Here is a 27,398-nt window from a genome sequence, read left to right as displayed (position 1 = left end):
ATTCATGCTTCGTAGGCGTCCCATACAATCACTTATCATAGGGCGACGGGTTGCATTAAATATGAACGTAAGACAGTTCAAGTGTAGATATGTATCTAAAATATTTACTCTAATGTTACTGATAATTTATCATCTTACGTCACACTTCGTATATATCTAAGTACATCGCACTTAATGTCGGAGTTTTTTTTTAATGTAAATACATGTATCAGAATAAATGGAGTTTGCGGTGGAGCCCCATTTTGTAGAGTTTTTTTTTTGCTGTGTTCAGTGGCTAAAACTGTGTCATTGTCGCACTCGCTTAAGGTTTGAAGGTGAAGGAAGTAATTAGAAGATGATTCTTGAAAATATAAATGCATTTGTTGAATACTGATACAAACAAAATGTTTCCAGTTGAAGACGTGGCGTGCATTTTAATAACATACTGTTTAAAGCAGCGTGAAGTCATGCCACGTTGCATACTACACGTAAACTTACCAAGAAAATTATTATTCTTATTATGACAATTACAATAATGCTTTAAGTAGTATCTAAAGGCGCTTAAAACAGAATACTTAAGTGTAATCTCAATTTCGTGACACATTACCAATTTACAGAATAATTTCCACACTTCGCTGATTATCCGAACAACGCACAAATAAAAATAGAAAGTTGTAAAAGAAATATCGCTAAACGTCAAAATGATTTTTTGTTCAATCATAATAATTAAATTTTGCCTCTGTAGTTTATATGAAATTGATGTCGTTTAATATGTAGGCTGTCCGTAATGCAATTCTTCGAATTTTTCAGTAAATCCATGTTTCGATTAGAGGATTTTTATTTTTTGTTGTTGTTTTTAAGTTTCTTTTTGTCGAAATAAGTCTACACATATTAAGAAAAACGGGCAAAATATAAACCCCACCCACCCGCCCGATCTCAATTGTAATAATTTTTTTATTCGATGTGAGCCAAGAAGGCGGAGCTTGGCTGCAAAATCCTTATTTCTCTACGAGAAATTTAAAACATGTTTTTGTTCAAAGAATACCATGTATATTAAAAAAATAAAGCCAAAGATTAGGCTCCAGTTATACCCGCCCCAATCTCAATTCTCAATCGTGATTAAGTTTTCATTCGTTGTCAGATCGAAGGGCGGAGCTTAATTGCAAGATCCATATTTGTCTACAAGAATTTACCATTTTAAACGTATTTCGAGTTTCTAAGAATAAAAAAACATTACAATTGAGACAGGGTGGGTGGGCGGAGTTAATATTTGGCCTTTTTTTCTTAACATACATAGTGTTCTTTGAAAAACACGGTACTCAAAAACTTGTTTTTAATTTCTTGTAAAGAAATGTATTTTGCAGGTAAGCTCCGGCATCTTGGTTTTCGGCGAATAAAAAAATCATTACAATACATACAATTTCATTTTGCCTTTTTGTTTTAATATGTGTAGACTTCTTTTTACAACAAGAAACTTAAAACATGTTTAAAATGGAAAATTTTTATAAGGAAATATCGATTTTGAAATTAGGCTCCGCCTCATTATTGCAAAATCAATATTTCTTTGCAAAACTGTACCATTTTAACTATGTTTTAAGTTTATTGTTGTCGAAATAAGTCTACCCATATTAAGAAAAACGGGCAAAATATAAACCCCACCCACCCGCCCGATCTCAATTGTAATAATTTTTTTATTCGATGTGAGCCAAGAAGGCGGAGCTTGGCTGCAAAATCCTTATTTCTCTACGAGAAAAACATATTTTTGTTCAAAGAATACCATGTATATTAAGAAAAAACTAAAGCCAAAGTTTAGGATCCAGTTATACCCGCCCCGACCTCAAGTCTCAATCGTGATGAAGTTTTCATTCGTTGTCAGATCGAAGGGCGGAGCTTAATTGCAAGATCCATATTTGTCTACAAGAATTTACCATTTTAAACGTGTTTAGAGTTTCTATGAATAAAAAAATCATCACAATTGAGATAGGGTGGGTGCGCGGGGTATATATTCTGCCTGTGTTTTTCTTAATATATATAGTATTCTTTGAATAACACGATACTCAAAAACTTGTTTTTAATTTCTTGTAAAGAAGTAAGTATTTTGCAGGTAAGCTCCGCCCTCTTGGTTTTCGGCGAATAAAAAAATCATTACAATCGAGATAGGGCGGGTGGGCGGGCTTACATTTTGCCTTTTTGTTTTAAAATTCTTTTTACAACAAGAAACTTAAAACATGTTTAAAATGGAAAATTTTTATAAGGAAATATCGATTTTGAAATTAGGCTCCGCCTTATAATTACAAAATCAATATTTCCTTGCAATAATGTACCATTTTGACTATGTTTTATGTTTCTTGTTGTCGAAATCCGTCTACACATATTAAGAAAAACAAGGAAAAATATAAGCCCCGCCCACCCACCCTATCTCAATTGTAATGATTTTTTTATTCGTCGTGAGCCAAGACGGCGGAGATTAACTGCAAAATCCTTATTTCTCTACGAGAAATTAAAAACATCTTTTTGTTCAAAGGATACCATGTATATTAAGAAAAAAATAAAGCCAAAGATTAGGTTCCAATTATATCCGCCCCGATCTCAATTCTCAGTTGTGATGAATTTTTCATTCATTGTCAGATCGAGGGCGGGGCTTAATTGCAAGATCCATATTTGTCTACAAGAATTTACCATTTTAAACGTGTTTCGAGTTTCTAAGAATAAAAAAACATTACAATTGAGACAGGGTGGGTGGGCGGGGTTTATATTTTGCCTTTTTTTCTTAACATACATAGTATTCTTTAAAAAACACAGTACTCAAAAACTTGTTTTTAATTTCTTGTAAAGAAATAAGTATTTTGCAGGTAAGCTCCGCCCTCTTAGTTCTCGGCGAATAAAAAAATCATTACAATAGAGATAGGGTGGGTGGGCGGGCTTATATTTTGCCTTTTTGTTTTATAATATGTAGACTTCTTTTTACAACAAGAAACTTAAAACATGTTTAAAATGGAAAATTTTTATAAGGAAATATCGATTTTGAAATTAGGCTCCGCCTCATAATTGCAAAATCAATATTTCCTTGCAAAACTGTACCATTTTAACTATGTTTTAAGTTTCTTGTTGTAGAAATAAATCTAAACATATTAAGTAAAAGAAGGCAAAATATAAGCCCCGCCCACCCACCCTACCTCAATTGTAATGATTTTTTTTATTCGTCGTGAGCCAAGAAGGCGGAGCTTAACTGCAAAATCCTTATTTCTCTACGTGAAATTAAAAACATGTTTTTGTACAAAGAATATTTTGCTTTTCTTTTTAATATACAAAGCCATAGCAATCGAAACATAAAAAAGAATAAATTTAAAAAAATCGAAAAATGAAAATATCGAAAATTTGAAAATCCAGAAATCACATAAAAACCGAAAAACCGAGACTGTCGAGAAATGGAAAGTTAGCAAAAGTGAAACACATTAACGAATTTTAAATCGGGAAGTCCAAATATGAAAAAATCAAAAATCCAAACAAAAAAATGGAAATCGAGAAAAATTTAAGAATCGAAAAACTGAAGATACGAAATGTCGAATAATCTAAATTGAAACATAGAAAAATCGAAACATCAAAAGATCGGGAAACCGAAAAATTGGGAAATAAATTAATAGCCTAAAAACGAAAAAATCGAAACATCGAATTCTAGATAAATCGAGAAATCGATAAAATTAAAAAATAAAACAATTAAAAATCGAAAAATTGAAAAACCGAAAAATGGAAATTTCAAAAACTGAAGAATTTAAAAAGAGAAATTGAAAAATTCCCAAAATCGATGTTGAAAAACTGAGAAATCGAAAAGTCGAAAAATCGGAAAATTGAAATAAACGTAAAAATTTTAAATCTGGAAATCGGAACATTAAACAAATGTAATATCGAAAAACGATGAAATCGATAATCTAACATTAAAAAAATCGAAAAAGTAAAAACCAAAAAAAAGAAATCAAGAAATAAAAAATCGAAAAATTGAAAAAGCCCAAAACTGAAATGTCGAAAAATTTTAAAACTGAAAAATGGGAAAATAGAAAAGTCGAAAAATCGGAAAAATGAAAAATCGAAATTGTAAAATTGAAACAGCGAGATGTTGAGAAGTCGAAAAATTGAAACATTCTAAATTGAAACATTTAAACTTAAAAAATCGATAAGTCGATTGTTTTAATATGTGTAGACTTCTTTTCACAACATGAAACTTAAAACATGTTTTAAATGGAAAATTTGTAAAAGGAAATCTCGTTTTAAGTTTCTTGTTGTGAAAAGATGACTACACATATTATAAAAAAAATTGAAAAATTCAAGAGTTGAAAAACTTTAAAAAACTTGAAACAAATAGGAAAAACTGTAAAATCTAACAAAAATTGGAAAATCGAGAAATTACAAAATCTGAAAACTTAAAAAAATTACTGAAAATTACCAGAATTACACCCGAAAATAATTGGTTGCTTTACTTTCGAGCTCCTGATAATACAAGTGATAAAAACAAACGGAGATATCTAGCAATGCATCAAGGATTTATTATCTACGAGAAATTATTGGAAATAATCAAAATTACATCATTTTTATCAAAAATTAAACAATATGGTGCGACAAATTTTTTTTCGTCACTTTTGGTGACTGTAATTATTTTTTGTAGAATATCAAGTATTAAACTTATTTTGGTTTTCATTCATACTTATGTTTTACTTTTTGAAGTGTTTTAGTTATCTCCATTTGTGCAATATTATTTATTGTTGTTAGGCAAAATTTGTGGACGCAAGTTTTCCGATTTTTTATTCTTCATTGACACAGCAGTTAAAACTCGAAATAACTATAATCCTTTCATTGATTTCATCGAGTCATTTGATTTTGCAAGAGTAACAGATACAAAACCATTTCGACAATCATTATCTGAAAATTTTAAATAATCCATTATTTATTTATATCGGATTATTTCCGTTTATTACTCATATTTGCGAACGTTAACATCCTGCCAATTGCATTATCTTTCTCTGAACAAACACCCACCTGATAAAACGTTTACGTTAAATTTGAAATAATGTCACTTTTCGTTTTAGTTACTTGAGTGATCCTCAAAAATTTGCCCCACTTTGTCACTGTTTATTTACCGAGTTATTTACCGAGTGTGTACCTACTTGCCAAAATCCCAATGCTTAGCAGCATCTCGTACAGTGTGTTATCTTGACACTACGTAAATACCCATGATAAAGATAACAGGACTGTATATCTCTTAGATAACACACACAACATGGGCGTAATGTGATCTCTAGTAGCAAGTACAGAAAAATATAAGGTTTTTGATAAAATGTCGCTAAAGTTTTTTATATATCTTGTGGCTATTTGTATTGTATGTGTAAGAAGTGACGTAGAAAGTGACGATGAGGGAAGTGGATTTGGGTTAAATATGGATGAAACAGCCGACGAGGAACCAAGTCTGAGACAAGTAACACCATTGTTAGACGCAGATAACGAAATAGATTCGACAACAATAACAGAAAATGAAACTGCGGAATCCGCTGAAACAGATCTAGTCACTATAAAGTCGCCTTCTATAACCAGCAAAGAAAACGAAACTGAAATCTTTGAAGAAAATATTAAGACAACGAGTGAAAAAGTACCCCAGAAAGCGATTACAACAACGAGTCCTATTGTTACTACTAGCCGCACTAGTAGTAGTAGTAGTAGTAGTAGTAGTAGTAGTAGTAGTACTAGTGCTACCCCCAAAACTAAACCCACTCGTCCTTCTTTCAATATTACCACGATTCCAGCCGACATTTCGTCAAAAACGTCCAACATTACTGACTCAAGCGACGGCAGTGGAATAAGCCTATTTAGTTCTTTTAATTTAAACTATTTATATTTCCTCCTTTTGTTAATACCGATCGGCGGAATAGGCATTTGGGTGACCTTCTTCTGCAAACGAAAGAAGCGAAAAGGTTACACCGGTAAGGGCGACATTCTCAATCCAAATTCAATTTTAACCCGTTATTGTTTCAGAGGGTAAAGGTACCACTAGAATAAACAAAACGAGAAGAATGTCCACGCCTTCGTGGGTTTTCAGCGAACCTGATTTCGACGACGAGGAAGTCATCACACTGGAAGAAGAAAAAAAATGAATTTGTTAGTGTAACTAAATTATTTAAGTTTGCCTTTTTACATATAAATTTTGCTACTTGCGTTAAGATTTGTTTTACTCCGGGCCTGGTCAATTAGTTCGATTGGGCGACACCGTGGCGCTGTCGAACGTCAACCTTACGTCAATCGTGACCCTAACCTAACAATTGTACAAATGTGAATTATTAACACAAAATTAAGAATGAATATTCAAAAATTAGTCCTGACGAAGGGTAGTTCACCACTTTTCGAATTCTCTACTAAATTGTTATCAGTTCCAGCCGTCTCCGTTTTGCAATCATGCGGAATGAAACATTTCCCGGCGCCCCCAACTTACGACCGTATGATCACCAACCTTATTTCTAACCCCCTACTAACTTGATTTTTCCAGACGTCGAAATCCCGGAGCGCCCCAAACTAAGGTTCGTAGACAAAGTTCCCTACTATGCTCCAGGTATCAAAGCGCCGAAAATGCAGAAAAAGTTGCGTCTGATGAGGGGCCCCGAGCCTGTGCACAACTTCCTCATTCATAAACAATACGGAATTATGGTAGACGTTGACTTAGCGACTTTGTGAAATTTATTTGGTGTTTTTCAGGCTTTAGGGGGTGGCCGGTTAAAGTGGCAACATTTTGAGATGATGCGGCTCGCTATTGGTCGAAAAATTGACCCGCAGAGGATGTTCGCAGTGTGGAGGGTCGACTCACCCTGGCAGCCCCTCACCCGGAAGGGTCAGGGGCAGCGAATGGGGGGAGGCAAAGGGGCTATCGACCATTATGTAACGCCAATTAAAGCAGGTTAGATTGAGTGTGATTTATAAACTTGCTGTTGACGTTGCTGTTTTAAGTTAGTTGTTGGCGAAATAAGTATACACATATTAAGAAAAAAGAAGGCAAAATATAAGCCCCGCCCACCCACCCTGTCTCAATTGTGATGATTTTTTTTATTCGTCGTGAGTCAAGAAGGTGGAGCTTAACTGCAAAATCCATATTTCCTTACAAGAATTTACCATTTTAAAGGTGTTTCAGGTTTCTAAGAATAAAAATCATCACAATTGAGATGGGGTGGGTGGGCGGGGTTTATATTTTGCCTTTTCTCCTTAATATGCATAGTATTTTTTGGACAACACGATACTCAAAAACATGTTTTTAATTTCTTGCAAAGAAATAAGTATTTTGCAGTTAAGCTCCGCCCCCTTGGTTGACGGCGAATAAAAAAAATCGTCACAATAGAGAACGGGTGGGTGGGCGGGCTTACATTTTTGCCTTTTTCTTTTAATGTGTGTAGACTTGTTTTCACAACATGAAACTTAAAGCATGTTTAAAATGGAAAATTTGCATAAGGAAATGTTGATTTTACAATTAGGCTCCGCCCTATAATTGAAGGGTATTGGGAGAAAACAATTAGAAATATTTTTTAGTAATTAATAATTTTACAAAAATTCAATGAGCATTTTTTTTAAATGTTGTAAAATGGGGAGAAAACATTGGTAGTCCTTAATAATATTACAAATACAAAAATCTTGTGTGGGAGAAAACAATCGATTTCATTGGTTTTTTTGATGCGATGAAAACTGAATTTTACTACATCAAGTAGCGAATTAGGCTTAAAAAAATCGAAGTGGCCCCGCCCACCCACACGGTTTTCTTTTTGGTCGCTCATTTTATTGGACGAAAAGTGCATTTTATATTGAACAACAGTGGAATCTAAACAAAAACCTACAACTAACCCCACCCACCTTCAGTTTTGAATTTCATTGGCTTATGTGATTAGATGGAAATAGAATTTTATTTTGTCATGTGATCGAATCTATTTGTAAAAATTCGAAGTGGCCCCGCCCACCCACCCGATTTTCCTCTTGATTACTCATTTTATTGGACAGAAAATTGATAAACACTGGAATCTAGACGAAAAGGTAAAACTAACCCCACCCACCTCCGCTTTTGGATGTCATTGGTTTTTTTGATAAGATGAAGACTGAATTTTACTGTGTCAAATGGCGAACTAGATTTACAAAAATTCAAAGTGGCCCCGCCCACCCACCCGGATTTCCGCCTATTCATTCTTTGTATTGGACAAAAGGGGAATTTTATAGTGACAAACAACGCAATCTAGACAAAAAACGTAAAACCAATCCCACCCACCACCCCTTTTAAATTTCATCAGTTTTTTTGATTAGATGAAGACTGAATTTTAGTACGTCAAGTGGCAAATTAGGCTTAAAATATTCAAAGTGGCCCCGCCCACCCACCCGGTTTTCTTTTGGGTCACTCATTTTATTGGCCGAAAAGTGCTTGACCACATTTTTCCAATAAATAAAATGTGACATTCATTACTTTCTCCTGACAAAATCCATGATTCTTTGCAAAAATGTACTTATCATTTAAACCATATTCTCAGTTTTTTGTTGTGAAAAGTTGGCTATGTATATTTAAAAAAAAGGCAAAATATAAACCCCGCCCACCCACCCTATCTCAATCGTGATGAATTTTTCATTCGTTGTTAGATCAAAGGGCGGGGCTTAATTGCAAAATCCATATTTCCTTATAAAAATTTACCATTGTAAACGTGTTTTAAGTTTCTATGCATAAAAAATCATCACAATTGAGATCGGGCTTTTTTTTAATATACATAGCCATCTTTTCACAACAAGAAACTTAGAACATAGTTAAAATGGTACATTTTTGCAAAGAAATATGGATGTTGCAATTATGGGGCTTAACCTAATTGCAAAATCGAAATTTGCTTTTACAAATTTTCCATTTTAAACATGTTTTAAGTTTGTAAAACAAGTCTACACATGTTAAAACAAAAAAATCAAAATATAAACCCGCCCACCCGCCCTGTCCCTATTGTGATGATTTTTTTATTCGCTGACAACCAAGAGGGCGGAGCTTAACTACAAAATACTTATTTCTTTACAGGAAATTAACATGTTTTTGAGTGTCGTGGCTTTCAAAGAATACTGTGTATATTAAGAAAAAAAGCCAAATATTAACACCGCTCACCCACCCCATCTCATCTTTTTTATTCTTAGAAAATAACACACGTTTAAAACGGTGAATTTTGGTAACGAAATATGGATTTTGCAATTAGGCTCCGCCCCTAGGTCTGCCAACGAATGAAAGTTTCATTACTATTTAGATCAGGGCTTAATATTTAACTTTAATTGTTTCATAATATACATAGTATTTTTTGAATAACACGTTACTTAAAAACATGTCATATGGAAATTTCTTATAGAGAAAGAATAAAGGATTTTGCAGTTAAATTTCGCTCCTTCGGCTCTCGATGATTAAATAAAATCATCACAATTGAGATAGGGCGGGTGGGCGGGGCTTGTATTTTGTCTTACTTTTTTCTTAATGTACATAGCCATCTTTTCACAACAAGAAACTTAAAACATCATTAAAATGGTAAATTCTTCTAGACAAATATGAATCTGGCAATTAAGCCCCTCCCATCGATCTGACAACGAATGAAAAATTTTTTTGGAATTTTAATTTTCAGTTCTTCAATTCGTCGATTGTTTTCAATTTTTCGTTAAACTTTAAATTTTTCAATTTTTCGATTGTTTGACACTTCGATTTCTCAATTTTTCAGCTCTACGATGTTTTAATTTTTTTTTAAATTCTACGTTTTTCGATTTGTCGAGTTTTCAGTTTTTCTATATTGCAATTTTTCTTTTTTCAAATTTTCTTCTCGGCTTTCGATTTCTCGATCCCCTGATTTTTCGATTTCTCCATGTCTCAGTTTTTGAATTTTTGGATTTCTCAGTTTTTCGATTTTTTACTTTTGGGCTTTCAATTTTTCAAATTCTGGAGTTTCGATTTCTAGATTTTTCGGTTTTTTGATTTTTAAATTTTAGATTTTCGAATTTTTATTTTTTGCTTTTTTAATACATATTTGGATTTCGATTTTTCAATTTTGCGATATTTTAATTGTTCAATGTTTTAAATTGTAGATTATTTGATTTACCAATTTTCAAGTGTTTTAACTTTCTGAGAATAAAAAAAATCATCACAACTGAGATGGGGTGGGTGGGCGGGGTTTATATTTTGCCGTTTTTTCTTAATATGGATGGTATTCTTTGAATAACACGATATTCAAAAACATGTTTTTAATTTCTTGTAGAGAAATAAGAATTTTGCAGTTAAGCTCCGCCCCCTTGGCTCACGGCGAATAAAAAATCATCACAATTGAGATTGGGTGGGTGGGCGGGGCTTATATTTTGCCTTTTTTTTTCTTAATATACATAGCCATCTTTTAACAACAAGAAACATAAAACATAGGGCGGAGCCTAATTGCAAAATCGATGTTTCCTTATACAAATTTTCCATTTTAAACATGTTTTAAGTTTCTTGTTGTGAAAAGAAGTCTACACATATTAAAAGAACAAAGGCAAAATGTAAGCCCGCCCACCCGCCCTATCGTTATTCTGATGATTTTTTTATTCGTCGAGAACCAAGAGGGCGGAGCTTAACTGCAAAATACTTATTTCTTTACAAGGAATTAAAAACATGTTTTTGAGTATTGTGTTTTTCAAAGAATACTACGTATATTAAGAAAGAAACAAAAACAAAATATGAACCCCACCCACCCGCCGCATCTCAATTGTGATGATTTTATTTATTCATAGAAACTCAACACACGCTTAAAACGGTAAATTTTTGTAAGGAAATATGGATTTTGCAATTAGGCTCCGCCCCTAGGTCTACCAACGAATGAAAACTTCATTATTATTTAAATCAGGGCAGGGGGGTATGGCTTAATTTTTGTCTTTGATTTTTCATTAATCAACGTAGTATTCTTTGAATAGCACGATTTTGAAGGTAAGCTCCGCCCTCTTGACTAACGGCGAATAAACAAAATCATCACAATTGAGATTGGGTGGGTGGGCGGGGCTTATATTTTGTGTTTTTTTTTTCTTAATATGCGTAGCTGTCTTTTCACAACAAGAAACATAAAACATGGGGCGGAGTCTAGTTGCAAAATCGATGTTTCCTTATACAAATTTTCCATTTTAAACATGTTTTAAGTTTCTTATTGTGAAAAGAAGTCTACACAAATTAAAACAAACAGGCAAAATGTAAGCCCGCCCGCTATTCTGATGATTTTTTTATTCACCGAGAACCAAGAGGGCGGAGCTGAACTGCAAAATACTTATTTCCTTACAAGAAATTAAAAACATGTTTTTGACCATTGTGTTTTTCAAAGAATACTACGTATATTAAGAAAAAAATAAAAACAAAATATAAACTCTCAATCTCAATTGTGATGATTTTATTTATTCATAGAAACTGAACACACGCTTAAAACGGTAAATTTTTGTAAGGAAATATGAATTTTGCAATTAGGATCTGCCCCAAGGTCTTCCAACGAATGAAAACTTCATTATTATTTAAATCAGGACAGGGGGAGTTTGGCTTAATTTTTGTTTTTGATTTTTCATTAATCAACGTAGTATTCTTTGAATAACACGATTTTGAAGTTAAGCTCCGCCCTCTTGACTAACAGCGAATGAAAAAAATCATCACAATTGAGATTGGGTGGTTGGGCGGGGCTTATATTTTGTGTTTTTTTTTTCTTAATATGCGTAACTATCTTTTCACGACAAGAAACATAAAACATGGGGCGGAGCCTAATTGCAAAATCGATGTTTCTTTATACAAATTTTCCATTTTAAACATGTTTTAAGTTTCTTGTTGTGAAAAGAAGTCTACACAAATTAAAACAAAAAGGCAAAATATAAGCCTGCCCACCCGCCCTATCGCTATTCTGATGATTTTTTTATTCGTCGAGAACCAAGAGGGCAGAGCTTAACTGCAAAATACTTACTTCTTTACAAGAAATTCTGTACCTGCGAGCGCAAAGTGTGTAACTGCAAATTGTCAGTTTTCAGTGAGAGCAATTATTTGTGGCTCGTTTTACATACCGGACAAATTATTAGCTTATTCTAAATATATAATACAAAATATTGAATATAACAAATAAAAAATTGTAAATACCTGAATTAGACAAAGAAGCGTCAACATTTTATAGCAAAAAATACCTGTTTGTCCAATTTTATCTAAAAATGGAGTTACTTTGCGCTCTTAGGTACAGAATTAAAAACATGTTTTTGAGAATTGTGTTTTTCAAAGAATACTACGTATATTAAGAAAAACAGCAAAATATAAACCCCGCCCACCCGCCCCATCTCAATTGTAAAGATTTTTTTAATTCTTAGAAACTCAATATACGTTTAAAATGGTAAATTTTTGTAAGGAAATATGGATTTTGCAATTAGGCTCCGCCCCTAGGTCCACCAACGAATGAAAACTTTATTATTATTTAAATCAGGGCAGGGGGGTATGGCTTAATTTTTGTCTTTAATTTTTCATTAATCAACGTAGTATTCTTTGAATAGCACGATTTTGAAGGTAAGCTCCGCCCTCTTGACTAACGGCGAATAAACAAAATCATCACAATTGAGATTGGGTGCGTGGGCGGGGCTTATACTTTGCCTTTTTTTTCTTAATATACATAGCCATCTTTTCACAACAAGAAACATAAAACATAGGGCGGAGCCTAATTGCAAAATCGATGTTTCCTTATACAAATTTTTCATTTTAAACATGTTTTAAGTTTCTTGTTGTGAAAAGAAGTCTACACAAATTAAAACAAAAAGGCAAAATGTAAGCTCACCCACCCGCCCTATCGCTATTCTAATGATTTTTTTATTCGTCGAGAACCAAGAGGGCGGAGCTTAAATGCAAAATACTTTATTCTGTACAAGAAATTAAAAATATGTTTTTGAGTATTGGGTTTTTCAAAGAATACTATGTATATTAAGAAAAAAGCAAAATATAAACCCCGTCCACCCGCCCCATCTCAATTGTGATGATTTTTTTATTCATAGAAACTTAACACACGTTTAAAATAATAAATTTTTGTAAGGAAATGTGGATTTTGCGATTAGGCTCCGCCCCTAGGTCTTCCAACGAATGAAAACTTCATTATTATTTAAATCAGGGCAAGGGGGGTATGGCTTACTTTGATTTTTCATTAATCAACGTAGTATTCTTAGAATAACACGATTTTGAAGTTAAGCTCCGCCCTCTTGACTAACGGCGAATAAAAAAAATCATCACAATTGAGATTGGGTGGGTGGGCGGGGCTTATATTTTGTGTTTTTTTTTTTAATATGCGTAGCTATCTTTTCACAACAAGAAACATAAAACATGGGGCGGAGCCTAATTGCAAAATCGATGTTTCTTTATACAAATTTTCCATTTTAAACATGTTTTAAATTTCTTGTTGTGAAAAGAAGTCTACATAAATTAAAACAAAAAGGCAAAATGTAAGCCCGCCCATCCGCCCTATCGCTATTCTGATGATTTTTTTATTCGCCGAGAACCAAGAGGGCGGAGCTTAACTGCAAAATACTTATTTCTTTACAAGAAATTAAAAACATGTTTTTGAGTATTGTGTTTTTCAAAAAATACTACGTATATTAAGAAAAAAACAAAAACAAAATATGGATTTTGCAATTAGGCTCCGCCCCTAGGTCTACCAACGAATGAAAACTTCATTATTATTTAAATCAGGGCAGGGGGGCATGGCTTAATTTTTGTCTTCGATTTTTGATTAATCAACATAGTATTCTTTGACGACGCATACCTTTGCTGCATGTTTATCTGGTAACGGCAACGTCAGCGGCAAGTTTGTAAATGGACCTTTTATTTATTTTTGATTCAGGGCGGATTATCGTGGAAGTGGGGGGTAAATGCGAGTACAAAGAAGTGGAAGGTTTTTTGCGGGACGTTGCCATGAAGCTGCCTTTCCAAGCGATGGCCGTGTCGCAAGAAATAATGGATAAAGAGAAGAAGGAGGAAGAATGGAGGGAGAAGAATAATCAGAATTACTACACGATGAAGTACGTGATGCAGAATAATTTGGGTGGGTGTCAGAGGTGGATGTCGCCGTTCGATTTTAAGTTTCTAGGGAAATATTTGTAGTTTAGTTGGAATAAATAAAGCGAATACAGTTACAAATACTTTTATTTTACTGATTTGTATGGTAACTTACATATTGTACTTGTACATATATCAGTTGTCTCGATTTACACCAAGTTATCAGTTATATGGATGACATACATTTCTGCTTAACAACTAACCAAAAATATCTCATTAGAGACCGCTCTTGTGAAATCAAATTGGAAAGTTGGACAAACAATTTCTGATATGTCGATCACACAAATCACGCCTCGTTAAATCCATCTTTGCTTTGGTTCAGTTAAAAGAAATCAAGTCAGTTTTATACAAAATTCTATCCTAAAACAAGCTCTAGCGCAGGAGGGAATGTTATGTATAAAACGCACTAAAATCGAATATATTTTGTAACTACATACAATGTAACATTTAATTTGTATTTGAAAGCACAATATTCTCAAGGGGAAGTTCTAACATTTTATATCCATTAACAATGATATTTTTTTTGTTATATACATTCATAAGCAAACAGAATATTCACTTTTTGTAGAGTATTGAACACAAAATCGATTTGAACAAGAGCGTTTATTAATACTGAAGTGTCATGGAGGAAGATCTCAAAACAACGTGAGCACCCGTACGAAAACTGGAAACGTGTAGTTCACTACAAGCTCTGCGATAGTGCTAGAGGTCTAAAAGTCTGAAAGCATACTCCTAAACATTGAAAATTTTGCGTTTATTAGAGGTGGACTAGAACTGATGATCATCTAAGCTTACTTATACTCTCTTAAGCAGTCTATTATTTACACGAAAACAGACGAGTATCCATGCATGAAAAAATCCAGCAACATACTCCATTTCGAACGTATAATACTACCAACATAAATAATAACCCCCTTTTAGCTTCAGTCAGGGCAATATACAATCTACTATTTACACAATTATACAAAACTGTACACAATTCTAATCGTAATTAAATTATAGAATTAAAATGAAAAGGGCGTGCTCTAGGTGGCGCTCTAATCGCCTCTACCGCACTTTTCTATAAGAACGAAACGAAATCAAGGTTCTTCAGAAATTCAATACAAGAACGCAACGTCAGGAACCATATTTGTGCATCTATTTAACGCTTACACTTAAGTATGGCAATTGTTTCATACGTTGTATAAAATACTTTAAATAAAGCTAAACGGTTTTGACTAGATTATTACATTTCAGATCACTGCAAACCTCCTCTAAACATTTCATTAGTCGTTTCGATGTTGTACCCCTTTAATACAATATTGCGGTTGAATAGTACCCGGCGCATGCGCACACTGCATGTCGCCGTCTTTAATACTCTAAGGTCATAATCATAACCTACACATGAATAGTTATAACATGTCTATTATTTATATATTAAATAGTGTCATAAGGACAACCTGTTGTGGCCTAAAAGTCAAACTGTCTGAGTTATTAAATTTGCTGAACGTTCCGAATCTGTTGAAAAAATCATAGTATTTAGGCCACAACCACCTTTAAACAACTAAATAACAAGCTATATAATTCAGTCTTGCAGATTGCATGTATTATTATAGTACGGGTATACAATTGATATAAGAAGAAGGCGAAGGCTTTCTATTCTTAATTGACCCTAATCGAGGTGTGTGTTTAAGCGTACGACTCACTCAGATGGTCAAAGAAGTAATCGAAACTTTGGTTAATATTCACCACGTGGTTCGGACTGATGTTTCCGTTGAGTGCGCTAGCTCGGTATTGTTCGCTGAACGACAATAAAATGTCTCGGATTTTTGCAATGATCTCTTCTACTCAGGCGTTTGATTCCTGTAACAGGGAAACATCGAATGTGGCGGCTGAAGCGATGCCACCCCCGCCACCAACGTGGCATTGCGCTCCGCCACCACCACTTAATCACTCTCTGAACAACGTACCTTCAAATTATCAAAATAGTGCATGATTTGGTCGTAGTCCATGTCGAGCTGGAGGTCGTCCAGACCGGGCAAGTCGGCGGGGGGCGCCGTCGCCGTCTCCGAGCTGCTGAACATTGGGTTTCCGACGATGGTGGCGCGTTTCACCTCCGCGCTACTTCTCCCTACAACAAAGCAACAAACAGTTAGTTGGCTATTTATAGTCCACTCGTCGCTTGAGAACTCGGTTGATCTACAGACCAGAGCACATTCAGGCCAATATCAACTCTAAGCCGACTTAACGATTTACGGATCCGTGTTGAGTTTTTACCTATAGACGTCAAGATTTTTTGAAAAAAAAAAATAGTTATTGGAAGCATGTTAAATTGTTAGTCATTATTTATCCGTTGATCCCCCCCAGGAGTTGATGATAGTCCTGAACTTGTGGTTTATAAATACGCCATTGAGATTTTTCGGCTTTTCGTTTTCTCGATTTTTCAACTTTCGATGTTTCAATGATACGATTTCACAATTTTTGCCCTCTTCAAATCTTCAAAGCTTCAATTTTTCGATTTTTCAGGTTTTTGATTTTTCAATTTTTCGATTTTTTATTTCTCATTTTTTTAGATACTTCTTTCAGTTTTGGGATTTTTCAATATTTAGATTTCTCGAATTTTCGATTTTTGGACACCTGGATTTTTTGATTTCTCGATTTTTTACTTTTTGGAATTTCAGTTTTTCGTTAGACTTTTCATTTTTTCAATTTTAACTTTTCTTCTCGGGTTTCGATTCCTCGATTTCTCGATCTTCTGATTTTTCGATTTCTCGGTTTTTGATTTTTTACTTTTGGACTTTTGTTTCGATTTTTCAATTTTTCAATTACTTTTTAGATTTTCGAAATTTTATTTTTTAATTTTTTGATGTTTGGATTTCTCGATTTTTTGATATTTCAGTTCTGCAGTATTTCTATTTTTCAAATTTTGACGTTGCTAAATTTTTTGTTTTCCGATTTCTCAATTAATCTATCTTCGCTTTTCCCTTTTCTCCACTTTTCCAAGTTTCGATTTTCCAATTCTTCAATTCGTCGATTTTTCGATTTCTCAATTTTCCAATTTTTTTAATTTCTCAATTTTTGGATATTTCTTTCAGTTTTGGGATTTTTCAAATTTCGATTATTCGACTTTTCGATTTTTGTACTCCTGGATTTTTGATTTCTTGATTTTTACTTGTTGGATTTTCAATTTTTCGTTAAACTTTAAATTTTTCAATTTTTCGATTGTTTTATTCTTCGATTTCTCAATTTTTCAACTTTACGATGTTTTATTTTTTTTAAATTCTAGGTTTTTCGAATTGTCGAATTTTCAGTTTTTCTATATTACAATTTTTCAATTTTCCATTTTTTTTAATTTCTGATTTTCCAATTTTTCTTTTTTCAAATTTTCTTCTCGGCTTTCGACTCCTCGATTTCTCGATCCCCTGATTTTTCGATTTCTCGATGTCTCAGTTTTTGAATTTTTGGATTTCTCGGTTTTTCAATTTTTTACTTTTGGGCTTTCAATTTTTTAAATTCTGGAGTTTCGATTTCTGGATTCTTCGGTTTTTTGATTTTTAAATTTTAGATTTTCGAGTTTTTATTTTTTGCTTTTTAATACATATTTGGATTTCTCGATTTTTCATTTTTGCGATATTTTAATTGTTCAATGTTTTAAATTCTAGATTATTTGATTTCTCGATTTGTGTTTTAACTTTCTGAAAATAAAAAAAAATCATCACAACTGAGATGGGGTGGGTGGGCGGGGTTTTTATTTTGCCTTTTTTTCTTAATATGGATGGTATTCTTTGAATAACACGATATTCAAAAACATGTTTTTAATTTCTTGTAGAGAAATAAGAATTTTGCAGCTAAGCTCCGCCCTCTTGGCTCACGACGAATAAAAAAATCATCACAATTGAGATTGGGTGGGTGGGCGGGGCTTGTTTTCTTTCTTTTTTTTTCTTAATATTCGCAGCCATCTTATCACAACAAGTAACATAAAACATGGGGCGGAGCCTAATTGCAAAATCGATGTTTCTTTATACAAATTTTCCATTTTAAACATGTTTTAAGTTTCTTCTTGTGAAAATAAGTACAATCAAATTAAAACAAAAAGGCAAAATATAAGCCCGCCCACCCACCCTATCGCTATTCTGATGATTTTTTTATTCATCGAGAATCAGGAGGGCGGAGCTTAACTGCAAAATACTTATTTCTATACAAGAAATTAAAAACATGTTTTTGTGAATTGTGTTTTTCAAAGAATACTACGTATATTAAGAAAAAAAAAACAAAATATAAACCCCGCCCACTCGCCCCATCTCTGTTGTGATGATTTTTTTTTATTCTTAGAAACTTAACGCACGTTTAAAATGGTAAGTTGTTGTAAGGAAATATGGATTTTGCAATTAAGCTCCGCCCCTAGGTCTGCCAACAAATGAATGAATTATTATTTACATCAGGGCAAGGGGGGGTGTGCCTTAATTTTTGTCTTTAAATTTTCATTAATCATAATATTCTTTGAATAACACGATTATGCAGTTAAGCTCCGCCCCCTTGGTTAACGGCGAATAAAAAAAATCATCACAATTGAGACAGGGCGGGTGGGCGGGTTTATATTTTGATTTTTTTGTTTTAATATGTGTAGACTTCTTTTTACAACAAATGGAAAATTTTCATAAGGAAATATCGATTTTGCAATTAGACTCCGCCCCATAGTTAGGCTCCGCCCCATAATCGCAAAACCATATTTCCTTGCAAAAATGTACCACTTTACCCATGTTCTAAGTTTTTTGTTGCGAAAAAATGGCTATGTATATTAAAAAAAAGACAACATATAAGCCCCGCCCACCCACCCTGTCTCTATTCTGATGTTTTTTTGATTCGCCGTAAGCCGAGAGGCGGAGTTTAATTGTAAAATCGTTCTACGAGAAATTACTATGTGAAAGAAAACTAAATTTTTGTTCTTTGATTTTTTGATGTTTGGATTTCCCGATTTTTCAATTTTGTGATATTTTAATTGTTCAATGTTTTAATTTTAAGATTTTTTTATTTTTCAGTTCTTCAGTATTTCTATTTTTCAATTTTTCAAATTTTGACGTTGCTAAATTTTCAGTTTTCCGATTTCTGAATTAATCTGTTTCCGAAGTTTCGATTTTTCAGTTCTTCAGTTCTTCGATTTTTCGACTTTGCTTGTTTGGTTTTTCGGTTTCTCTATTTTCTAGTTTTTTAATTATTTCGTTTCTTCGACTTCTCGATATGTCGACTTTTGAATTTTTCGAATTTTTATTTTTTGGATTTTCAGTTTTTTTTTTAATTTTTGTTCAATTTCTCGGTTTATCAATTTTTCCGTTTTCAACTTTTCGATTTTGGCCTATTTCTGTTTCTCAATTTTTCAATTTTTCGATTTTTTGCTTTTCGGCTTTTCGATTTTTGAATTATCCGATTTTTCAATTTTCCAATTTTTTTTAATTATCGAGTTTTGATTTCTCGATTCGGAGGAGTTTTTCGAATTGTTTTTTTGATTTTTTGATGTTTAGATTTCTCCATTTTTCAATTTTACGATATTTTAATTTTTCAATGATTTTTAAATATTTTTTAATTTTCAAATTTTGACGTTTCTGAATTTTCAGTTTTCTGATTTCTCAATTAATCTATTTTTTTGTTTTTTTTCATTTTTCGACTTCCCAAAGTTTCGATCTTTCAGTTCTTCAGTTCAATTTTTCGATATTTCAGGTTTTTGATTTTTTAATCTCCCAATTTTTAGAAGTCGTTCATTTTTGTAATTTTTCAGTTTTTCGATTCTTTAGTTTTTTTTGTATTTTTTAAATTTTTCGATACTTGAGTTTTCGAATTTTTCGATTTCTGGACTTTTTATTTTTACGTTTTGGATTTTCAATTTTTAGTTTTTTTTTTAACTTTTCTGGATAATTCGATTTTTCAATTTTTCAAATTTTGACGTTTATAAATTTTCAGTTTTCCGATTTCTGAAGTAATCTTTTTTTTGTTTTCCCATTTCTCGACTTCTCAGTTTCGATTTTTCACTTCTTCAATTCTTCAATTTTTCAATTTTTCAGGTGTTTCGATTCTTCAATTTTTCGATACTTGAAGCTTACGATTTTTCGATATTGCTTTCTTAGTTTTCTGATTTCTCAATCTTCCAATATTTTAATTTCTCATTTTTTTGGATTTTCCTTCAGTTTTGGTATTTTTCATCATTTCGATTTTTGGGCTCCTGGATTTTTTAACTTTTCGATTTTTTACTATTTGGATTTTCAATTTTTCTTTAAACTTTAGAATTTTGAATTTTTCGACTGTTCAATACTTCAATCTCTTAATTTTTCAACTTTTCAGCTTTTAAAATTTTAAGTTTTTCGATTTCTCAAGTTTTTAGTTTTTCTACATTTCAATTTTTAAATTTTCGATTTTCCAATTTAAATTTTTTATTGTTTTAAATTTTAGATTTTTCGATATCTCGATTTTTCATTCAGTTCTTCAATATCTCTATTTTCAATTTTAAATTTTTTTTCGACTTTTCGATTTTTAGATTTCCCCATTTTTCAAGTTTTAACAAAATTTTTCGATTTTATTTTTTTTTATTTTCGATAAATTCAATTTTTTGGTTTTTCGATCACTGAGAGCTTTTTCGCGTTATTGCTAAAAATAAAAGTAAAAACTAACTACCAGAATTGTGACTAAAAAATTCTGACCGCTTAGAGTCGACATTGGCCTGCGCGCGCTCCGGTCTGCGGATCAAACAAGTCCGCAGACGACTATCGTACTGACCGTTCCCGTTGGAATTCGGCGACTTCGGGTACTGCACGAACTGCACGTTCTCCTCGTCGTTCTTCGGAGGTTTACTTCTCATTTTCACTTCTTCCTTCTTCTCTTCTTTGGGAGGTTCGTCGTCGAATTCGAAAACGCTCTTCATGGGTTCCTGACTCGCGGCCATGACGATGTCTTCGTCTTGAGGATTGATGCTCCACCCGTAGTCGCTAGCCGTCCTATGGTGATGCTTGTTGTCTTGGTGTTTGCTGTTCCTGTGATGGTGGTGGTGGTGATGCTTCCGAGGCGGCGTGGCTTCCAGCGACGTGGTCACTCCGATATTGCGATGCGGCGGCACCGGGGGCCGGTAGTCCTCCACGGTCTGCGGGGGCTTGGGCTGCAGGGGCACCCCGTGCGGCGGCAGCGGCGGCGGCGGCGTCGGCTTATTCCTAAAACAATCATCGTTACTATTTTCAAGTTTGCGCTAACTTAACCCACCATATTTGCAAATCGTCATTGTCGTTGCTGCTCCCGGCGGTGGCGGCAGTACTCTTGCTTTTGCAGTACGTACTAGTGTCAATCGGCCTGTTCGAGTTGATATCAGCTTGCGACGAACTTGGCAGTTCGATATGACTAGGATTGCTAAAACTCGTTGCTAGACAGTCGTCGGGATCACAATAATTCAAATTGAGCGGGTTCGTGGTGATCCTCATTTCGCTTGCGTTCGGGTTGGTGGCGGCGGAGTTTCGGTTGGAGCTGTCGAGGGTGGCCCGACCCAGCCAGACCCAGTCGTGTGCGTTGGTGGTGGTCTCTCTGGGTTTGCGGTTTTCGCGGTGAACCACCAGGCTGCCGGGGTTCACCGGGGCGGCGCGGACCCCCGTGGCGATGCCGCCTTCTTCCGCTTTGAACTTGGAGGCGTACACCACACAGGATACCACGAACACGACGATGGCGCAGCAGAAGGTGCCGAGGAGGACGTACATGCTGATTTCCAGAGGGGTCATGTGCTGGGAGGTGTGCTGCCGGATCACGCCTTTGCCCCCTTGGTACTGCCGGGCTTGCACGTTGGGCTCTTGCGAGTCGTCGTCTTTGAGGGGGGTGCCTGAAAGGGAAAATTTTCAGTCTCGATAATAGAGGCCGATTCATAAACCATAGGTATTTCTCAGTTTTGTTATCCCGCATTGACCGCATGCTCCAGATTGTTTTCGGCGCAATCTGGGAACCGTCTAAACCTGAACAGACAAATGGCGCTGCGAAAATTGTGCGCTGTTCTGACAATAAAAATTCTTATGGCAGAGGACCCGAGCGTTATTAGTGGCCGTTTTATGAATTTCACTAAAACATTTACGGTCAAAACGTGCTTCTTCCCGTCTATAAACAACGTAAATAATGCCTTGTTTAGAGATCCTAAAATCCTTACGTTTTTTTTATGTCGGAACGATTTAATTTTTTAACATTAACAAGCGAGATATCGCCGCGAAACGCGTCAATAATTATTCATAACTCATAATAATAATGCTTTATTTCTCAACGGGGTTATACCAGGGGCGGCTCATGAGTTGAGAAGTTGATGAAGCGAAGCACATTTTTTTTTATTTTCGATTTTTCAATTTTTGGCTTTTCCAATTTTTATCACTTATAGTTTTTGGTTTTACGATTTCTCAGTTTTTCGATTTTTATTTTGCAATTTTTTAATTGTACAATGTCTCGATTTGCAAGTTTTTGAGTTTTCATTTTCAGTTTTTCAAAATTTTGAATTATCAACATTTGAGTTTTTCAATTTTTTAATTAACAATTTTTCGATTTTAGAGTTAGACCAATTTGTGAATCTCTAGATCGTTTGTTTATCACAATTGAGATCGATGCGGACATAGGTGAAACTTAATTTTTGGCTTACTTTTTTACATAATACATACATTTAATTTTCTTTGAACAACACAATGACTTGTTTCACATGGTAATTTCTTGTAGAGAAATAAGGATTTTTTATTAAGGTTCGCCCCCTGACTCACGACGAATAAAAAAAATCATCCCAATTGAGATAGGGTGGGTGGGCGGGGCTTATATTTTGTCTCTGTTTTTCTTAACATACGTAGTCTTCTTTTCTCAAGAAGAAACTTAAGCTTTTGGATTTTCAATTTTCAGTTTTTCAAAATTTTGATTTATCGACATTTGCCAAGTTCTAGATCGTTTATTTAGTTTTTGGTTTTTCCGCTTTCCCCATTTTAATATTTCGATTTTCAAATTTTCCATTTGCGAATTTTTGTTTCTTCAATTTTTCGGCTTTACAGTTTTCCGATTTTAGGTTTCCTAGTTTTCAATCTTTAATTTTTTATTTACAATCTTTCTAATTTTTTATTTTTTTATTTTGTAATTTTTCGGTCTCCCAGATATTTAATTCGCTATTTTTCGATATTGCAATTTTGCAGTTCTCAATTTTTCAATTTGTAGATATTTTAATTTTTCCTTATTTCAGTTAATCGAGACTTTTTAGTTTAGCTTTTAAATTTTTCAAGTTCTCACTTGTTTCATTTTCCCAAAAGCTAATTTTTAATTTAACTAAAAAAGAACAAACTTATTAAATCTAAAATTTTCGCGATTTTGGATTTTTCAATTTTTATATTTTTATATTTAAATTTTTCTTAACTAATTTTTAATTGCATTCACCGCGTTTATTTATATTGTGTTGACTGAGGATTTTTGAGTTTCTAAAAATTCTTTAGTTTTCCGATTTTGTAATTTCTCGATTTTCTGATTTTTGTTAATTTTTACAGTTTTTCGAATTTGTTTTAAGTTTTTCAAAGTTTCTATTTATCAACTCTTGGATTTTTGAATTTTTCGATTTTACAGTTACTTAGAGTTTTGACTTTTCTATAAAGTAGTCTTTTTTCTATGAAAGAAAACCATTTTAATATGTTTTGAACATTATTGGGAAATATTTTTCTTATTTTTTAAGTTTTTTCAGGGATTAAAACAAAAATGACCTCAAATTATTAATCTACGAAAAACTCTAGATGAATCAGTATTTTTCATTTTCGCATAGCTGTCCTTTTCACAATTTTTGGAAATTTTTCGAAAATATATATTGCCAATTTTCTTGCTTGTGGAAATGGACAGAATCAAAATGATGTCAAATTATTAATCTACAAAGAATTATCTATAAAGTAGTCCTTTTTTCCTTTGAAAGACGAAGGGAGACCACTTTAATATTTTTTGGAAAAGTTGTGGAAAATATTTTCCTTATTTTTAAGGTTAGAACAAAAATTACCTCAAATTATTATTAATCTATGAAAAACTTTATACGAATCAGTATTTTTCTCTTTCGTATAGCTGATGTAATTTTAACAATTTTTGGGCATTTTTGAAAAATTTCGAAAAAATATCTTGCCAATTTTCCCGCTTGTTGGAATGAGCAAAATCAAAATGACGTCAAATGATTAATCGACAAAGAAGTTATATAAAATAGTGTTTTTTTTTCTTTGAAAGAAAGAGACCATTTTAAATTTTTTGCGAATTTTTTTGGAAAATATTTTCCTCATTTTTAAAGGATTAAAACAAAAATGATCTCAAATTATGAATCTACTAAAAACTCTCTATGAATCAGTAGGTATTTTTTTCTCTAGCTGCTCTTACAACAATTTTTGGAAAAATTTTTAACATATATTTTGTCGATTTTTTCCAATTTTTTCGTTTGTTGGAATGGGCTAAATCAAAATAACGTCAAATTGTTATTATTCTTAAAAAACTAATATTTTTTGGAAAATTTTGGAAAACATTTTCCTCATTTTTACAGTTTTTTCAAAGATTAACAAAAACATGACTTCAGGTTATGTCTGTGAAAAACTCTATGAATCAGTATTTTTCCATTTGTGAATTTTTGTTTCTTCAATTTTTCGAGTTTACAATTTTTGGAATTTTTTAATTTTTGATTTTGTAATTTTTCGATCTCTCAAATATTTGATTTGCAATTTTTCGATATTTCCATTTTGAATTTAGCATTTAAAATTTTTAAGTTCTCAATTGTGTAATATTTCATTTTCCCAGATTCTAATTTTTAATTTAATTCAAAAAGACCAAATTTATTAAATCTGAAATTTTCACGATTTTAGAGTTTTTGGTTTTTTCAATTTTTATATTGAAATTTTCTTAACTAATTCATTTTTAAGTGCTGTTCACCGCGTTTATTTATATTGTGTTGACTGAGCATTTTTTAATAGCACCCATTTTTGAGTTTTTAAAAATTCTTTAGTTTTCCGATTTTGTAATGTCTCGATTTTCCGATTTTTGTTAGATTTTACAATTTTTTTAATTTGTTTTAAGTTTTTCAATGTTTCTATTTATCAACTCTTGAATTTTTCAATTTTTCGATATTACAGTTACTTAGATTTTTAATTTTTGTATAAAGCAGTCCTTTTTTTCTTTGAAATATTTTTTTAACATTTTTGGAAAATAATTTCATTTTAAAATTTTTTGCACGGTTTAGAACAAACATGGCCTCAAATTATTAACCTAGGAAAAACTCACCATGAATAAGTATTTTTTCCCTTTCGCATAGTTGCCCTTTCAACAATTTTTGGTAATTTTTTGAAAATTTTTGCCAATTTTCTTGCTTAGAGCAATGGACAAATTCAAAATGATGTCAAATTATTATTCTACAAAGAATTATCTGTAAAGTAGTCCTCTTTTCGTTTGAAAGAAGGAGATCAATTATTTTGGAAAATATTTTCCTAATTTTTAAAGTTTTTTCAAGGATTAAAACAAAATGACCCTATGTTATTAATTTACGAAAAGTTCTATATAAATCGGTGTTTTTCCCCATTCGTATAGCTGTCATTTTAACAATTTTCGGGAATTTTTTGAAAATTTTTGAAAACATATTTTGCCAATTTTCTCCCTTGTAGGAATGGGTAAAATCAAAATAACGTCAAATTACACTGGGCAACAATATTAAAAAAAAAAATTGTGCCATGCATAATTGCAATCATTTTTACTTAATATGGGGTTGCTAAACACGTCTATAGTAATAAAAATGCACAATTGGTAATAGTTTTTGAAAAATAAAAATGTTTATTGAATAATATTAGTATTTAAAAATTGAACGTTTTTTAACATTTATGTAATTTTTCTTTTTCGACTTTGGCGCTTATACTTCACATCTTGCTCTTTAATTGTCAAATCTAGGTGCGAATGTAGAAAGTGAACTTTTAAAGACATATTGCAACCTAGATTTTTATATGCAGTTAACAAATTTTGCACTATGTCTTTATAATTCTCGGCTCGGTGGTTTCCAAGAAAATTCGTTGCAACATCTTTAAAGGCAGTCCATGCAGTTGTTTCGTTGCCAGTAATGATGTTCTCAAAATCTTTATCTTTGATGAGTTCTCTAATTTGAGGACCTATATATATGCCTTCACCGCAAATGTGGCAAAAACTGTCACTACTATTTTTACAATTTCGCGGCATTTTTTTTATACAAAAATGCCCTATATATACTTTTAAACTAACACAAAATTTAAAATTAATTTGTTTTATAAGAATGGCAACTTTTCTAGAAAGTTTCTTTGACAGTTGATGTCAGTTATTTGTTTACTATGGTAACTGGATTTATTAAAAAGACTGTAGCAATTAAACATTTTGTGAAAATATGTGTGTATGTTATTGAAAAACTATAACCAAAGGAGACTTTCTATTATCAATTTTGTATTGAGTATACGTAAATTAGTAAGATTTGATTATTTACACTTCCGGCACAAAATGACTGTTGCCCAGTGTTATTAATCTACAAAGAATTACCTGTGAAGTAGTCCTTTTTTCGTTTGAAAGGAGATCACTTCAATATTTTTTGGAAAATTTTTGGAAAATATTTTCCTCATTTTTAAAGTGTTTTCAAGGATTAAAACAAAAATTACCTCAAATTATTAATCTACGAAAAACTCTATGAATCAGTATTTTTCTCCCCTTTTAAAAAATTTTTGGATATTTTTTGAAAATTTTTGAAAATCAAAATAACGTCAAATTATTAATCGACAAAGAATTCTCTATAAAGTAGTCGATTTTTCCTTTAAAAGAAGACCATTTTTATAGTTTTTGGATAATTTTTGGAAAATATTTTCCTCATTTTTACAGTTTTTTCAAAGATTAGCACAAAAATGACTTCAGGTTATTAATCTACGAAATATTCTCTATGAATCAATATTTTTCCATTTGTGAATTTTTGTTTCTTCAATTATTCGACTATACAGTTTTCCGATTTTAGGTTTCCTAGTTTTCAATCTTTAATTTTTCAGTGTTACAATTTTTGGAATTTTTTATTTTCTGATTTTGTAATTTTTTGGTCTTCCAGATATTTGATTTGCAATTTTTCGATATTTCAATTTTGCACTCTCAGTAAATTGAGATTTTTTAAATTTACCTTTCAAATTTTTCAAGTTCCCAATTGTTTAACATTTCATTTTCCCAGATTGTAATTTTTAATTTAATTCAAAAAGAACAAATTTATTAATCTGAAATTTTCACGATTTTAGAGTTTTTGGATTTTTCAATTATTATATTAATTTTTTTTAACTAATTTTTAATTGCTTTCACCGCGTTCATTTATATTGTG

General features: G+C 32.5%; 3 protein-coding genes across 4 annotated transcripts in view; 2 read left to right on the top strand and 1 right to left on the bottom strand.

The window, feature by feature from the left end:
* Positions 1-133: 133 nt before the first annotated feature.
* Positions 134-14,152, top strand: LOC135137251 (large ribosomal subunit protein uL16m). The gene is made up of 5 exons (XM_064066863.1): positions 134-144; positions 6,272-6,458; positions 6,509-6,666; positions 6,715-6,913; positions 13,857-14,152. The coding sequence occupies exons 2-5, from the start codon at positions 6,320-6,322 to the stop codon at positions 14,114-14,116; spliced, it is 756 nt and encodes a 251-aa protein (XP_063922933.1). The 5' UTR covers positions 134-144; positions 6,272-6,319; the 3' UTR covers positions 14,117-14,152.
* Positions 5,127-6,185, top strand: LOC135137241 (uncharacterized). Its single transcript, XM_064066852.1, has 2 exons — positions 5,127-5,948; positions 6,001-6,185. Exons 1-2 carry the CDS (start codon positions 5,309-5,311, stop codon positions 6,117-6,119), a joined length of 759 nt encoding a protein of 252 aa, XP_063922922.1. The 5' UTR covers positions 5,127-5,308; the 3' UTR covers positions 6,120-6,185.
* The window catches only part of Dtn (detonator), a 221,214-nt gene continuing 207,956 nt past the window's right edge, over positions 14,141-27,398 (bottom strand). For both annotated transcript variants that reach the window (XM_064066820.1, XM_064066829.1), the window contains 4 exons: positions 21,293-21,896; positions 20,816-21,243; positions 16,021-16,181; positions 14,141-15,913 (listed from right to left, as the gene is read on the bottom strand). In XM_064066820.1, the coding sequence (XP_063922890.1) occupies positions 15,899-15,913; positions 16,021-16,181; positions 20,816-21,243; positions 21,293-21,896 (1,208 nt within the window). In that variant the 3' untranslated portion in view covers positions 14,141-15,898. The remainder of the gene's footprint in view (positions 15,914-16,020; positions 16,182-20,815; positions 21,244-21,292; positions 21,897-27,398) is intronic.

The sequence above is a fragment of the Zophobas morio genome, unplaced genomic scaffold, assembly GCF_036711695.1.
Source record: "Zophobas morio isolate AGI-343-1 ecotype UQ-CSIRO unplaced genomic scaffold, CSIRO_AGI_Zmor_V1 ptg000004l, whole genome shotgun sequence".
Taxonomy (NCBI): domain Eukaryota; kingdom Metazoa; phylum Arthropoda; class Insecta; order Coleoptera; family Tenebrionidae; genus Zophobas; species Zophobas morio.
Note: the sequence above shows the minus strand (reverse complement) of the source record. Positions and strands in the feature narration are given on the sequence as shown.